A 17672-nucleotide genomic window follows, 5' to 3' on the forward strand; every position below is an offset into this window, starting at 1 on the left:
CCTGTGGAAATATCTTCCACAGGTGGAGTATGTTTTCAAATGTAATTATGGTCAGGGTTAATCAGTTTGAAACCCATACTCCCTCTGTATTATGGCTTTACCTATATCTTCCACAACTGGAGTGAGTATTTCAAATGGAAGTTACCCAATTGTCTATTCTATTCGAAACTTATACTCCCTCTGTAAAAGACTTTAGCTAAATCTTCCACAGGGGTAGTGTGGATTTTAAATGGAATAGCCCAATTTTAGACACAACCTGTCAAGTCTTCCAAATATTGCACAACCACATAACTGCCAATTCTTTATTGCTATCATCAGTTATAAACACTGGGTGTATCATGGCTACCAGCAGTAGATAGCACTGAGTGTTTCAATTCTACCAGCAATAGGTCATACAAAGTATTTGAATGCAGTAGGTCACACAAAGTATTTGAATGCTACAGGTGTTTTATTGCTATCAGCAGTAGATAGTGTTGTAATGCTACATAAGCAACACATGGCATTAATGATCATATTGATATCATCAGTAGATAGCACTAAGTATTTTACTGCTATCAGCAGTAGATAGCACTAAGTATTTTACTGCTATCAGAAGTAGGTAGCACTAAGTGTTTTATTGCTATCAGCAGTAGATAGCACTAAGTATTTTACTGCTATCAGCAGTAGGTAGCACTAAGTATATTACTGATATCAGCAGTAGGTAGCACTAAGTGTTTTATTGCTATCAGCAGTAGATAGCACTAAGTATTTTACTGCTATCAGAAGTAGGTAGCACTAAGTGTTTTATTGCTATCAGCAGTAGATAGCACTAAGTATTTTACTGCTATCAGCAGTAGGTAGCACTAAGTGTTTTATTGCTATCAGCAGTAAATAGCACTAAGTGTTTTATTGCTATCAGCAGTAGATAGCACTAAGTGTTTTATTGCTATCAGCAGTAGATAGCATTAAGTGATTCATTGCTATCAGAAGTAGATAGCACTAAGTGTTTTATTGCTATCAGCAGTAGATAGCATTAAGTGTTTTATTGCTATCAGCAGTAGATAGCACTAAGTGTTTTATTGCTATCCAGAGTAGATTGCGTTTAGTGTCAGTAGTAGATAGCACAAATTGTTACATTGATATCAGCAGCAGAAAACACAAATCGTTTTATTGCCATCTGCCATAGATAGCACTAAGTATTATATTGCTATCAGCAGCAAACAGTCAGCACTAAGTATTTTAATGATATTAACAATAGATAGTTAACTGAGTATTTTATAGCTATCTGCAATATACCACCCCGTGTTATATTTATAGCTATCTGCAGTATATCAGCCTTGTTCTATTACTAACTACAGTAGCAAGTTCCTACAGCTGTAAGTTGAAAGCTACTACAATTTGTTTATGAATATTTTAACATACATGTCATTGATGTCAACAACATGAACAAGAAGTCCTGTTGTGCTGAAATGTGGCATCTGAATTCCCTACTACCAATTTCAAAAAGATACAACTGTGTTGGCTCAATTCCTTTTAAAAGACAAAAAGAACATATGACATGTTGTGAAAGGGCGCAGAAAATGGAACGAAGTAAAACATTATTGCCCCATTGATTTTTCTGTGTTGGTGTAAGGCATTGAAGCAGAGATTGATGTGCCTTTGACTAACGAACCCTCTAACAAACCCCTTACATAAACAGAATATATGAGGCAATACATACACCCCATGGAAGACATGACCTTAATTAATCTTTCACACAGTAAGTGTGACTTTCAAATGGAGTTACCTGAATGAGTAACTCCATCATTTGAAATATACACACCCAGTGTGGGGGATTAAGATCATATCTTCCATGGTGGTGTATAGATTTCACCTGGAATAACCTAATGTTAAAAACTAAGAAAGTGGCATCAAGTTGTGAAACGATATTGCCATTTGCAGCATATTAATTCAAAACCATGGCCTTAGACAGATTTGTGGTGTAAGCTTACAGTATTTTATATAAGGTTACAGGCATGTGCATCACCATGATTGGTAGTTTGGTACCTCCGTTTTGATGCTTATTCATGTATTGAAAATCCTGTCTCTTCCAAATGCAACACTGGCATCTCTTGAAATGCACAAAATCTATATTTTATGACCCTTTATAACATTAATCTACAATTGAGGTGTCTTTAAGGGGGCACTACACCCCTGACCAATTTTGTGCCTATTTTTGCATTTTTCTCAAAAGTTATAGTGCATTTGTGGTACGTAAGGTATGTATATTATAGGGGCAAGGACTACAACTACTGCACTGAAAATTCAGCAACTCAAGGCAAGTAGTTATTGATTTCTTGATCAAATACTGATTTTCCCTCATTTTTGACTGTAACTCCACAACTGTTGTCTGTGCTGAAATAAAATTTCCAGTGCACTAGTTGTAGTCCTTGCCCCTATAATATATATCTCTTACTTGTCACCAATATGCTATAATTTTTGAGAAAATGCAAAAATAGGCACCAAAATTGGGCAGGGGTGTAGTACCCCCTTAAGGTTGTATTTTGATATGCCTGGGTACCAATCTTTTGATGTTGTTGATACAACATGTTTTACTTTCTCTGTGTAGATACAACTATTTTGCACTCGCATGTAATTAATAAATGGATGGGGTTGTCCACAGGAAAATGGATGAGGTAGCATAATGGATGGAAAACCACTAATATCATCAGTCATTGAGGGTCACTTGGAACGCTTTGAATAAACAACAAATGGGCTATTCCATTTAAAATCCATACTCCCACTGTGGAAGATTTAGCTTAAGTCTTCCACAGAGGGAGTATGAGTTTTGAATAGAATAAACAACTGGGTAACTTCCATTTAAAATACTCACTCCAGTTGTGGAAGATATAGGGAAAGCTCAACTGGAATAGCCCAATGTTGATGTATTCCTCTACTGCAACTGGTTTTATTTTTGTAGACTGCAATATGCTACTGACTGATTAATTCTGATATGTACCTAACATTGGCTGCTATCTACTGCCGACAGCGCGGACTGCTGTCTACTACTGATAGTAGTATTATACTGACTGCTATCTACTGCTGTTAGCAATATAAAACTGGCTGCTATCTACTGCTGATCTGATAGCAATAACACTGAGTGTTATCTACTGCTGTTAGTAATACTACATTAACTGCTATCTTCCAAATCATATCCATTCCACACAAAAGAATTTTTGAAGGAAAAATTCACAAAAGGTCAATTTTAATAAATCCTAGCTCAGGCCTGGTTATACCCACAATTGTACACTATTTTATAACAGCTTGCTTCAACAATACTTAAAGATAACAATAAATATTTAAAGGCATCGTAATTTTGCATGGCTAAAGACAGGTTCATAGGCAACATGCAAATAGTGTAAGCATTCCCCCGTCTTTTTCACTGAATTGACATAAAGCTAGCTATTAAATGTTATGTAACCACATCTCTCCTGTACTATCACTCCTGTATAGCCCTGCCTTGCAGTCTCACCGGCTGCATTACTTGAGATGCCCATCAAGGAGGCTGCATGTACAAGTACTCAGGTGCTGCAAGCTATGATGAACATTTAAGTGATGAGGAGTCTGTCAACAAGTGGCTCTGAACCAACACTACCCCCGCGAGGTATGTTTCTCCAAATACGCCAAGCGAAGGATAAATGGAAATTTGGGCTTACAACCGTGTACGGGAAATCAACCACATTTTGTACCTTGCCATTATAGTCCAGGCCCTAGCTAGAACCCGGCCTACACCGGATAGGGTAGAGATTTTGACACTTGATTTGGGTTATTGGACCTTTGAGGTTAAAGAATCACGGAGGTGCTTTTTGCGAAAGCGGCTGCGAATTCGAGAGTTCAAGATGGCGCCAGGCCATTTTGAAAATTTTAAATTTTAGTTTTCACTCAATATTCATGTGTAATACATCATTCTATAGGTTTTTGCATACAAGGAATCAATTTCTGACATTATTTTTATGATTGAAGGTCAGTATAACATGTTTACATTCAAAATGGCTGCCGAATGTGTGCCAAAAGATGGGGTTTTCATTAAAATGCATTTAGAATTCAATATTTTAACTTATTTGATGTTAAAAATAACCATGGGATGCTGATATTATGGTGACAACAAAGCATAAGTCGTCTATGTCATTTCTATCATCTCCTGGATATGTTTAAAATCAAAATGGCTGCCAAAATGGCCGCCAAAATAGTCTTTTTCATTAAAATGTGTTACAGGAGTATTATAAAGTACCAGATTTACAATGAAATGGTGCCAAACATTGTGTTCTCTTTTTGTATTCAAAGTATCCCTCTGGTAAAGGGGTAACAATATGACATCGGCATCAATTAATATTATCTCATATGGGCATGTAAACATTCAAAATGGCCGCCAAAATGGCTGCAAAACATGATTTTGTTCATTAAAATGGTATTTAAAACAGCATTTTAATAGACGTTGTGTTAAATATTTCCATGGAACGCTGATATAATGTTAAAGGGATATTTCTATCCCAATTTCTTCCTGCTCATGTGTTTTTACATTCATAAAAGAATCTTAAATCCTAAATTTCATGCAAATCGGACATTCCGTTGGCGAATTATGGACTATAACATATCCTCTATATCAATGGTCCATAGGATTGTGTGTTATACTTTCGTTGGCGACAGAATAAAATTCAAAATCGAACATGTTGGCGGTTTCTCTGAAAGGGAATATATTTGCAAGATTCCTCTTGCACATGATCATTATGCACCTAGTATATAAGGGGTCCCGTTGGTATGAGCATGCCGGCAGAATCATTTTACGACAGAATTTTAACCATATGCCATGAAGCTGAAAAAATGACATCTCCTGTAAAAAACTGGTATCTTGAAAGTTGGTGTAACAGTCATTTAAAAGAATATAATATACTCTTTTAAATGACTGTTACACCAACATCCAAAATATTATTTTGGTGGCCAAGTTGAATTTTAAACATGCCCAATTACCCATAAGTCCATGCTGTTTTCCTATTACTGCTATGCTATAATGATTATGTGGGAAAATACTCTCCTTTTATGGCACCATCCCCTTGAAAACCAGATACCTAGTGTCGCTGTAACAGATTTTGATGAAACAATAATATTTTGGTGGCCATTTTGGGAGTCACTTTTATTTCTTTGAACTTACCCATGGGATAATTTTGAATGACATATTTTACGTTACCCTTCTGCCACAAAGATATTTTTGGAACTCGAAGAAAGCACTCATGTGGCACCATTTCCTTAAAAAATCAGATAAATTACATGTTGTTGAGACATAATATTATCAATTTAAAAACTACTTGCATGGTCATTTTGGAGAAAAAAAAAAGAAAGGAAAGAAAGCACTATTGTTGCACATAATACATTATGTAAATTGTAAGTTGCGGAAGGTATGGGTCTTGCTTAAAATGCCATATAGTTGAAAGTTTTCCATCCTGTTTCTGTTTTTCGGAATTTGATGGAAAACAAAAAATAGACTATGGGGCAGGTTGGCCCACTTGTGCTGGGGCAGGTTGCCCCCATTGTGTTTATGGGCAAGAGTTATGCATACTTTCTCCATTTTCACCCATTTTGTGTCAAATGAAGCAAAATACAATTTACACACCAACACTAGTCAGTTCCATGGATAAAATTGTTCAAAGGCGGAGTATAGTACAAAAAAATCTATATTGTTGTCCTATTTGAGCACTTTTTGACTGGAAATAGCAATATTTCAATATCATATTTCTTTATAATTGGGAATTTGTACATAAAAAGTAATTCATCACTCAGAATAGTTAATAATGAACAAAAAAGTCAATTACAATTGTTATCCATAGCCTTTCAGTTTTTCGTTATGGGTTTTATAAGATGATTGGTTAACGTTATTTCCTTGATTTTAGCTATTTCCTCAAGAATGACCCATGATGGCGCAAAATGAATTTTATTTTTTGATTATCTTAGAACTATGATAGGTGATATCTTACCGCAGTTGTAACTTTAGAATGTTTTATTGGAAATAAATATGGCAATAACACACGGTTGTGCATAGAGGGCCAACCTGCCCTGTTTGGTGGGCCAACCAGCCCCGGCCTGGTTAATTTTCTTTTCGCTCTCTCCTACAACTACTATAACTTTTGTATAAGTCACAGAGCCATATAAATTTGTTAGCATTTACCTAGAGTAAACAGCTCTCAAGTATCAAATTGAGAGCCTCCTAATCCACAAACTGAGCTCTCCAGATAAGTGGGGAAAAAGGGGGCCAACCTGCCCCGGTCTCCCTTACTAGGTGCATAATGATCATGTGCAAAAGGAATCTTGCAAATATATCTTATACATTTATAATTTATATCTAGAGAAACGGGCCGAAATGTTCGATTTTGAATTTCATTCTGTCGACAAAGAAAGTATCACACACAATCCTATGGACCATTGAAATATATGTTATAGCCCATAATTCGCCAACTGAATGTCCGATTTGCATGAAAATTTGGGTTTAGGTTTCTTTCATGAATGTAAAAACACATGAGCAGGAAGAAATTTGGATAGAAATACTCCTTTAACATTATATCAGCGTTCAATGAAAATATTTAACACAACATCTATTAAAATGCTGTTTTAAATATCATTTTAATGAAAAAATCATGTTTTTGCAGCCATTTTGGCGGCCATTTTGAATGTTTACATGCCCATGAGATCATATTAATTGATGCTGATGTCATATTGTTACCCCTTTACCAGAGAGATACTTTGAATACAAAAGAACACAATGTTTGGCACCATTTCATTGTAAATCTGGTACTTCATAATACTCCTGTAACACATTTTAATGAAAAAAGGCGATTTTGGCGGCCATTTTGGCAGCCATTTTGATTTTAAACATATCCAGGAGATGATAGAAATGACATAGACAACTGACCATAATATCAGCAACCCATGGTTATTTTTAACATCAAATAAGTTAAAATATTGAATTCTAAATACATTTTAATGAAAACCCCATCTTTTGGCAACCATTTGGCGGCCATTTTGAATGTAAACATGTTATACTGACCTTCAATCATAAAAATAATGTCAGAAATTGATTCCTTGTATGCAAAAACCTATAGAATGATGTATTACACATGAATATTGAGTGAAAACTAAAATTTAAAAATTTTTCAAAATGACGCCTTGGCCATCTTGGATTTCTCGAATTCGCAGCCGCTTTACATAAAAAGCACCTCTGTGATTCGTTAACCTCAAAGGTCCAATAACCCAAATCAAGTGTCAAAATCTCTACCCTATCCGGTGTAGGCCGGGTTCTAGCTAGGGCCAGGACTATTAGATGTATGTTACTCCAATACAGGTATACAATTATGCATTTTGAGACTCAAACAGGTTGTGCATGTCTTTGTGTGAAATGGGCCTCTAAGACCTCAACTTTCCCCCTCTGCCAGTGTGCACAGACTTCAATTCACAACTAGGATATGAAACATTCAATATGTTTGTGCATTCACATAATAACCGTTGAATGTGTTGGGTACTACAGCGCATACTCCATAACTGCAGGTCAATTTTTATGCTATGATTGTTGCATGGAGGTCAATGACCAATGCCACTGGGCATGAGATTATTTTGGCTCATAGTGACAGCCATGACTTAACCCCATAAGAACTATCTGCCTATTGGTCAAAAAGAAGTTTTCATTATCAATTGAACCAATCAGCAACATTGTTAGAATAATTTCACCACACAAAAAAATTGGGGTGAATTATTTGCAAAGCTCCATTCTGATTGGTGATTTAAATAAAGATATCATGTAATTGACCAATCAGAGAAAATGTTAGGCAGGTAGTGCTCAGGGGTTAACTATAGCATACCTTCCCTAGAGGAATATCTTAGTTATTTCTGATCAAGCACAGGCATTCTACATGTACATTAAATCTGGGTCACCTGCTCACATGAATAATTCCAGACCATGTTTTGGGAAGGTCTGCTGTGGGTTCTTGTACCACATCATGGAGGAAGGGAAATGTCAAGTTATGAGAGGCCCTAACACACAGATCTTCACATATGTGACCCGATCTGATCCACTCAGGCCAAAGCCTGACATGTTGAAAATTGAGTTACTACCATTACTATTCCCAGTAACTACACTTACTGATGTTGAATCCACAGGTCTCTTGTATACTTGGTTGCAAAGTTATGAACCTTTTATATCCATTCTCTTATGTTTTTTTCTCTCACTTTTTGCCTATATCTCAATTTTATTATTGCAGACTTTAACCTGATTGGATCAGATCTGGTCACATATGAAGTATTTTTGTCACAACTTTGAAATATCTACTGAAAGGGCTGGATGGATATCCAATTTCTGAATGCCTCTAATGATATGGAAATGATGGAATACCCACCAATGTGCAAGGATTATAATCCTTATGCCCAGTTCTGACTGGTAATGTGCACATGAAGCTTTGAAAGGACAACCCCAGAAAACATTAGGTTTTCTGCTGAGCTAAAGGGGGAGGGCAGGATCACTCAAAGTGGGAATTATTAGACATTATTTTGTATTGTATCTTTAAAAGTAATGATGATAAGTACATAAAAGTATACATTTTCAGAAAGGAAACGATGCAAGGAATCCAACTAGCATGGCAGATTTCTGCAAAAGGAGCAGTTTTTGAGAAAAGTGCCAACATTGCATATTTTTGTTCTAATGACAATGCATGTGTGTGTGTAGCGCACACAAATTTGGTATTTTACACTATTTTTACCCGTATTTTGGCCCATGATCGGGTGAACTTTGGTGGGAAACAGGCTTCTTGCACCTTTTCCTTTGCCTTCCCAATTTCTCTTTCATTTTTTGTTTAGGGGGCACTTTTCTATTTCATTTTTTGTCAGGGGGGCACTTTTCCCCAACACCCTGTTGTTGGTTAGACCATGCTGGGATGAAGGCATGAACTTTCATGTGCCCCAGTAACTACTGGGGTGGTGAAAAATGGAACTTTCCCTACAGGTCTTCCTACCTCCGACCTGAACATAAAACAGTTGAGCAAAAGCAGGTGCTGCAAAAACCAGGTGCAAAACAAAAGATCATTTATAGCAAAAATAGCTGCCAACAGCATGACCAATGTCTGCGTACACTGTGATGAACGCCCTCATGTGCGTAACACGAAAGTGAATCCAACTCACTCATCAGTCGTCATGCTCCAGAGGTCATGCATTCAAGCTGTATCTTGAAATATGATCGTGGTTGGATCACATACAGCTGTGTTCATTCAAATAAAATGTTAGTATGTAACATTTTATTGTCATTGCAAAGAACATAACAGGTAACGACCGTAACATGCTACTAGTACAAACAGATTAGCATAGTTGCAGTATACAGTATGTTAGGATCACGTTTACAGTTAGTTTACGATGACTTTGCATATTTTGATAACGCCTCTCAAATGAAGAACAATGCTATCTAAAATTTCATCTTTTCAAAATCAACCTGAACATGAACTTAAATCTGGAATCCCATTTTATCATAAATTTACTTGATGCAATTCAAAACAAACAGTGCAATGCCACCAATCCACTCACCTATAAAATTCTGTAAAGTGCTTTGATAATAGGCAGAACTTACAGAAATGCTCTCAGTGCCTTGTATATCAATAGTCTATGCACTGCCGTACAGCATTTCAATGTGCGCCATGTTTTGGGAGGCTTGCAATGGGGCCAACAAAATGAGGCTGCTAAGTACATTGTATACCTTGTATGTATAAGATTGAACAACCTGTGGTATCTTGCTTAAAGATTCAAAGCTAAAAATGGAGCTCATAAATATTTTCAATTTAATATCAGCTACATTGTTTATGTTTCCCCTCTATTGTAGCTGTAGTGTTTCAGTGCAATTGCTATATCAAATAACAATAATATTGTGACGTGCTAAGCAGCTCCCATGAAATGAGCGTTAAGTCGCAAGCTGGTAGTTTTGAGCTCCTGGCTGCTGAGTTGGTATCCTAGTAAAACCCAATAGTATACTGTGCCAAAAAAGTAACCTTACACTTGGAAAAAAAAATCTCAATTTTAAAACTAAACCATATTTGGGTAAAAAAGACACCCCATTGAATCCAATGTGATCTCAAGAAGTAAAGTTACAAGTATTTGATTGAACAAAAGTCCCAGTTTAAAAGTGACAAACTGTACAAAGTGAAAAAAGATTCCAACAAGCGCAACAAAGAGACAGCTCAGTTTCTTCAGTCAAGCTTTTATTTAAAGCAGTAAGTTTTTATTTCATTTTTTTTTCTTCTCTGTACTTTTGACAACTTTTATTTTATATTTCAGTTCTTTTGTTTCAGTTTTCTTTAGTTCTTTTTGTTCATCAATTCTTGTGTGGCCACCGTTATTGTCCATAACGGCTGTGCATCGTCGTCGCATGCTCCCGATCATATTGAGTATGAATAGCAAATGGACGTGTCTGTATGGGCGACTCCATTTGAAATCTACACCCCCTGTATGGGAAACTCATGTCTTCCACAGGGGGTGTATGGATTTTAAATGTAATGGCAAGACTCCAGCAGGCATAGCTGTGTCAAACCTCCAAAATACAATAACTACTACACCAAAAATGTATCTGAGCAGTTTATTCACCTACAATTGTTGAGATAGTAAAACCTATCAAATGCCCTGCAAACACAAATTGGGGAACCTTTTCCACATTATTTTAACTCTCTCTACACGGGTGTCGACTGCAGACGACAAGTTTAAATTTTATTTAATTCAAAAAATTTAAAAATTGTAAATTTTCATGACCATATTTGATATCACTTATTATCAGTATGAAAAATGCATTAAAACAAGTACAAACAAGCCTAGTATTGGTTCAGTTATTCTTAAGATAGCTCTTTATATTTTTAGGATACATCTCAAAACTTGCGACTTTTTATGTTGAAGCCTATGGCTAGCACATAGAACATTAATCTAGGTAAACTCAGGCTATAGTAATTCACACTCATTATTCCCAAAACCTTTCTACATACACCCTAGATAGGATATCCATAAGGCATGATCACACGGGAGCTTACCTCAGTGTTACCGTAATACGGAGGTAGTGCAAGGTCATAACTTAACACAGATACTTGTCCACACGGTCCTTCCTCACAGTCTTTAACTCTAAGCACTCCGTGTTAGCTGTACGGCTCGGTCTTTGCTTCGTGGTAAAAACAGGAATTTCCTGGACGTTTATGGCCATTTGCTGTACACTGTGGAAGCCAATGTCTCTTAGGTTCAGGGCGATTATGTCCTACACGTGTTTTTTTTAGCTGTTGTTTTCTCCACTCAATTTCTTTGTATCAGCACTTCACTTCCATTTCTTCTTTTGACCAGTTTACTGTATTTTTGTTTGTTTTTGTGGTGCTTCTCTCATCATGCTCATTCTTGGTGAGAAATGGAGATAATTTATTGTGAATTTTATTGCTAAAGAAATTTAAAATACTGCGGATATTGTTAGTGTTGCATCCATAAGGTCTAGCTTACCACGGGATCTTGATCACACAGGCGCTAACATGAAATCATCGCTTCGTGTTAGCGCGCTACCACAGAGATTTCTCTGTGGTAAATCTTCTGTGTTAAGCGCTAACACCAAGCTACCTCAGAGGTAGCTTTGTGTTAGCTTAACACGAACTTACCTCTAAGCCCATCTGAACACGGCTATAGTAAGGTAATACATTTAGGCAACCGCATTACCTATTATCAGTACAAACAAAACGAGGACCTGTATCATCACCTATTAAAAACCTAAAGGCTTCTGTGATGGAGGGGTATATGCAAGGTAGAGACTGAGAAAGCCAAACAGTTAGTTTGGTAATTTTAGAATGATAGCCTCCAACTTGTCCTTTAGTAAAAGCGCAAGCTTTGAGAGAAAGTCTAGACGTATATCGATAGATATGCTATGATTTTCTTGGCTGTAATTGTTATTTTAGAGGTTACAAAATGATATAGATAGACGTGATATTTAAAAAACCAAAAAAAGACAATATTGACAATATTATATATCAAAATAGTGTATTTGTTTCCAAGGGCTTTGTAGTGTTTGTCAAGTTAAAAATAAATAATGAAATACGCTGTTTCAACTCCTTGAAATATTTGTTCCGTTTTCAAAATTGAGGCTATGTATACATATGCCTATTTATTTAACTGTCTTGTATTTGTGAAGCACAGGAAACACACAAGACTGATGAATATATTCAATATTGTGGATTTCTTATATAAGCCTCATATATATTCAATATTGTGGATATAAGACTCATATATATTCAATATTGAGGGCTTCTTACATAAGACGCATGTATATATTCAATATTCAGTCTTCAGTGATTTCTTCCTTAAAGCAGGCATTCTGGCTAAACTAGGAGTGGTGATGCCGATGACCTTTTCATCCCGGTGGGTGCGGTGGAAATTCAGGGTGCAAGGACGATCAATTCAAATGATGAACTCAAAAGATGTGCCAAAGAAGGTGTATATACAAAGTTGTGCGAGTGCTGGTGAAACATGTTGCTTAGAGGCTTTTTAGGGTTGGTGGCGTTCGCATCTCCCTGATGGCCGGAAGAGCTGCCGTCTTGAACATCTCAACTGATGGTACACTCACTGTTGAGATGGGTAGCTTGTTCCAAATGCGGACTGCTCTCGGGTAATATGAATACCCATAGACATCAACGGTGGAGGATGGCTGCTGGTATTTAAAACCATGTTGGGTGCGACTTTGAACGTAGACCAGGTTAAACTGGATTTTGAAGAACATTGCAGCCTGCTTTAACATACATCTATGGTGAAGAGTATCCCATTCCAGGGCTTGAACAAGCGGTGTGACTTTGGTAGTTCTGCGGTAGTCACAGTGCACAAAACGGGCAGCTTGATGCTGGACATATTCAATGCAATTTATGTCTGTTTTAGTGTAAGGATTCCATGCCTCACTACCATACTCTAGTTGAGGGCGAACCAAGGAGAGATATGCTTTTTTTTTCACTACAAGGTGACAGGGTTCTCCTAAGCATACCTAGTGTACGGCTAGCCTTAGCTGCAGTCACATATCAAAGTAGGTTCTTGCACTAGATATTGGTGTAACGAACATAACTGCCAACTTTCAGGTCTATAGGGGTATACTTTAGGAGCTACATTTTTTCAAATGTCGACTTTTGGTGAAAAAATGAAATGTGTGAAAAACACAAGGCAACAGGTTCGTAAACAAAGAAAATAATAGATTCTTGGTGTAATTAGCACGCTTTTTAAGCAATTTGCATTTTTCCGGATTTTTTTTTTACGTTATGAAAACTACATACATACATTAATGTGTCTAAAATGACAAAAACTAATTTTTGATGAAATAATGATTTTGGCCAATCTAATTACACCTGTCCCACCTTAAATCCGGATAAAAATGTAGCTATTGGCTGTTGATTCTAATTACGACCTATCTGTCTTTGTTTAGGATATACAGGGGTCAAAAGTAACTGGTACCTTAATTGTTTTGAGGTATGTATACAGAATCATTTGAGGTGCGGCATCTGAATTATATAATTTACAGACCACGTCCATAGTAGTGCAATCAAGAAGATTACCAAAAGTCATTCAGTAAGGGTGGACCTGTTTTTTTCCTTCACAATGATGGATGGATGTGCTATGAATATTGTTACATCTGACCGACTAACTTGACCCAGATGTTGGCTGAAATTTGTTGTTTGTTATGGGTTGTTTTACAATCAGGGTAGACAGATTGTCTCACTGGGGTGAAAAATGAAGTGTCTAGTTTTTCCTCAATTTATTTTTGTGTTGTAGATGGGTCAAATAGAAAATCTGTAAAATATTTAGGCGTCAAGTGTTCAGAGTTTCAAGTTATGCCAAAAACATGTTTTTGATATATGTACATGTTTCTGTATACCCAATTTTTCGGAGAGGACACATTTTGACGGAAACCTGACTTCCAACTTTCAAACATGTGATACATGGAAACTAAGTGTAAGTGGACTAAGTGTTTATTATGAGTTTGTAGGATATATATTAGTGTTTTTCAAGAAAATATAAGTTTAGTCTTGGGTCAATTTTAACTAATGGATTACGAGCTTGTATTCGGAGAGGACATTTTTTGACGGAATTTTCCACATAAATTTGAAGAAATGGTACAATGAATGAAACAGTCGCAATCTTACATGGTTCTCAATTTTGAACAATCATGTTTCAAACATTACTTCTGAACAGTCAAAATATGTTTTTATGTTATTGCTGGCAGTGATCTATCATTTGCAAAGTTCACAAAGGTCAAATGAGATGGCTATTTTGTCCCAAAATCATACAGAAATGTATATTTTCATCATTTGCTAAGCATTTCAAACAGTTTCTTTGTGGCTGTAGGTGGAACTAATAGGGGCCAATAATTAGGCATGGCAACTTTTAATCATAAGTTAATCTAATATTTGAAACAGGGCACAATATGGTGCTCAGCCCAAATGTACCCTGATTGTAAAACAACCCTTATATAGAAAAATAATACAAATGCAGCAGAGATTGCTATCATTGCTATAGATCTGCTTGTTTCATCATCGAATATTAAATTCTAAAGGCAACAGGTAAATTATGGCATGTAAATTGCGATGCAATACGGCTTATTTCGATGTGTGTATCACAGCTTAGGTTTGTATTGTTATTTTAAAGGGGTAGTCTTTATTTTTTTGGGGGAGGGCACATTTCTGGAATTTCCAGAAGATTTACATCCCTGGAGTCACCCATTCAGGTAACCCCGTTTGAAGTTCATGTTCCTTGAAGGCAAATATATCTTCAATAGGGGTGTATGAATATTTCTGGTAATCGGCACACCTATTTGACCATGCAGTGGACACCACACTCAATACTTGATTGGTGTGAACAATTACTCCACACCACACACTCATCAAACATGCTGTTGTCAGTGTGTGATTGGTGGTTGTAGTGTTTTCCGTTCACCGCACGCGACATGATACTGAACTAATTTCCAAAGATTTCTGATCAGCTGCTTTTAAGGGTTTATTGGTCACAGTCTACTGAATCTATGGAGCATCAGGTCTTCTATACCACCTGAGTATCCACAAATATTCAATGAGGCTTAACCATCATAAATGTATATTTTAAATTTTTAATGTCATTAAAGAGCATGAATTGACACTCGCACCTTCTCAAACCAACAAATTAAAAAAGAGACGATGAATTTCTTCCATTTTCATGTGTAAAGTTGTAGGAAATTCAAAAGTTATACATGGGAATCACAATAGTGAACTTTCAACATTTTCTCTGAAGTCTCGAAAATAAGACAGTCATTGGCATGAGCCACAAGTTCTGCCAAAATTAACTTACATTTTGGTCCCAAAATGGCTAATTTTACATGGTTTTAACAAAATTTAAAAAAAAATCTCCAAAATGCTAATTCTGAATTGGTCGTGCCTGCCCAGAACAGGGTTTTTTAAATACGCATAATGGGTAGAATTTGGATAGGATAGCTGAACTCTGGGATTGTCAAACATGGGAATCACAATCTTAATCTTCCACATCCCTTGTGTGGGAGATTAAGGTTGTGTTTTCCATAGGGGTGTATGGATTTTAACTGAATAGCCCATTATGAATTTCCTTTACCAAAAAAGGCTGACAATAAAATTGTTCACGATTTGCTGGGAGTGACCTTTGTCTTTCTCTTGATGATAAATTTGGTGTCTTCCTTTCTTTCTATGTAGGCTCTTTAGCCTGGGTTGAGTACTTTGTTTGTCCTCACCCTAGTCAGAACCCAAGTGTGTCTTTGTGGACTGTTTAAACAAGCAAGCAAGCAAGCAAGCAAGCAAACAAACAAACAAACAAACAAACAAACAAACAAAACTAATATAAACCTACCAGATTGCATATGGCTGCTATCTATACAGTTTGAATCCCCAAAGAGTACGATCCTTCCCGATCCTTCGTTATGTTGATGCAATCCTAGCACAGGAATATCCTCCATGCTTTGCGTTTGACCTTTGACAACCTCGTAACCCTGGTCCTTCAGCGATTGGCGGATGATGACTCCATCCTGCGGAAATTTTATAATACTGGTCCCTGATGTAAATTGACCTGCAACAATAAGAAATGAAACATAAATAAAGGTGATTATATTGACAAATGCCAAAAAGAAGGGCTGTACTATTATTCCATGTCATTTGTAAAGTTTGCTGGTTATAGTGGCCAAACAGCAACCAGAAGTACAGTAACCAACCACAGGAGCAATACCCAGAATATGGTTAACATCTAGAACCGCAGAGGCATATCCACAGAGCTTAAATATGTTTTTGCGAGCAACCATTTTCGCCATGCAACCTATGGTTTCCAGGTATTTGTCACAGGCCTACTTCTCAGCAAGGATCATCAGGAGTACCCCAGGGCTCTGTGCTTGGACCAACCTTGTTTTTACTCTACATTAATGACATCCAGGAGGAAATCAGTTCTAGTATGCGCTTATTTGCTGATGACAGCATCGTATACAGAGATATTGTGAGTCCTGACGATCATCAAGTACTCCAGAAAGACCTCAATGAGCTTGCAAATTGGTCCTCAAAATGGCTTATGCACTTCAATGTGGGTAAATGTGCCATCCTCCCAATAACTAACAAGCATAAAACCAGCCTCTTTGATTATACCATCCTGGGTCAGCCTCTTGCTAGAGTCGATCAACATGAGTACCTTGGAGTTACAATATCCAGTAAACTTCGATGGGATGCACACTGCAACAAAATCACGCAGAAGGCTAACCGCACCCTCGGTCTGATACGTCGCACCCTATCACCATGTTCTCAAGAGGTCAAGGCCAGAGCATACCAAGCCCTAGTCCGCCCTCAAATTGAATACGCATCGGAAGCTTGGAATCCGCATACCATCACCACTGTGGACCGCCTTGAACGAGTTCAACGGGCAGCGGCACGATTCGTTTTCCGGGACTACCGCAGAACAACATCCGTATCAGCACTAATCAACACCCTGGGCTGGGACTCACTGCACAACAGGCGTTTAGCTGCTCAACTGTCCATGTTTTACAAGATACACTATGGCCTAGTAAACATCCAGTTCCCCACCATCATACAACCAGCTACATACTTCAGCAGACATGACCACCAACTTAAGTTCAAGCTACCAGAAGCAACAATAGACAGCTATAAGTTCTCCTTCTATCCACGCACCGTGAGACTCTGGAACCATCTACCAACTCCTGCAGTATTGGCTCCTTCACTACCAGCATTCCAGGAAGTCAGCCTGCCGGCCATCCAGCAGATGAGGCTTCCTGTTGGTGCCAAGCTGCTGTAGTTCACCAATCCTTGTATATAGTGCACCCTCAGTTCATCACCAGTCTTGGTTTCGTCATTTTTGTTACAGTCTTCACCTTATCTTCACCCTTGTTTCTGCACCCTTGCCTGTGACTTCACTTCTGCACCAAGTCCCAGTATAGCTGTTGCTGCATAGGGATAGCACCTTTGAAGATTGAAGATTGAAGATACCGTGAAATCCCCTAAATTTCCTTAAGATAAATTGTGTGTGTGGACGTGCCTGTTATTGCAATACATCAATAAAGTCACACCACATCCCATCATGGACATGATTATACACAAATTATGGTCATTCACTGCGGTCATCAAAATTGATGACTACAGTTATCATTA

General features: G+C 37.3%; 1 protein-coding gene across 1 annotated transcript in view; it reads right to left on the reverse strand.

The window, feature by feature from the left end:
- The window catches only part of LOC140135859 (membrane-bound transcription factor site-1 protease-like), a 169715-nt gene that overhangs the window by 87856 nt on the left and 64187 nt on the right, over window positions 1–17672 (reverse strand). Inside the window, exon 20 of the mRNA XM_072157507.1 lies at window positions 15880–16095. Coding sequence (XP_072013608.1) covers window positions 15880–16095 — 216 coding nt within the window. The remainder of the gene's footprint in view (window positions 1–15879; window positions 16096–17672) is intronic.

The sequence above is a fragment of the Amphiura filiformis genome, chromosome 16, assembly GCF_039555335.1.
Source record: "Amphiura filiformis chromosome 16, Afil_fr2py, whole genome shotgun sequence".
NCBI lineage: Eukaryota > Metazoa > Echinodermata > Ophiuroidea > Amphilepidida > Amphiuridae > Amphiura > Amphiura filiformis.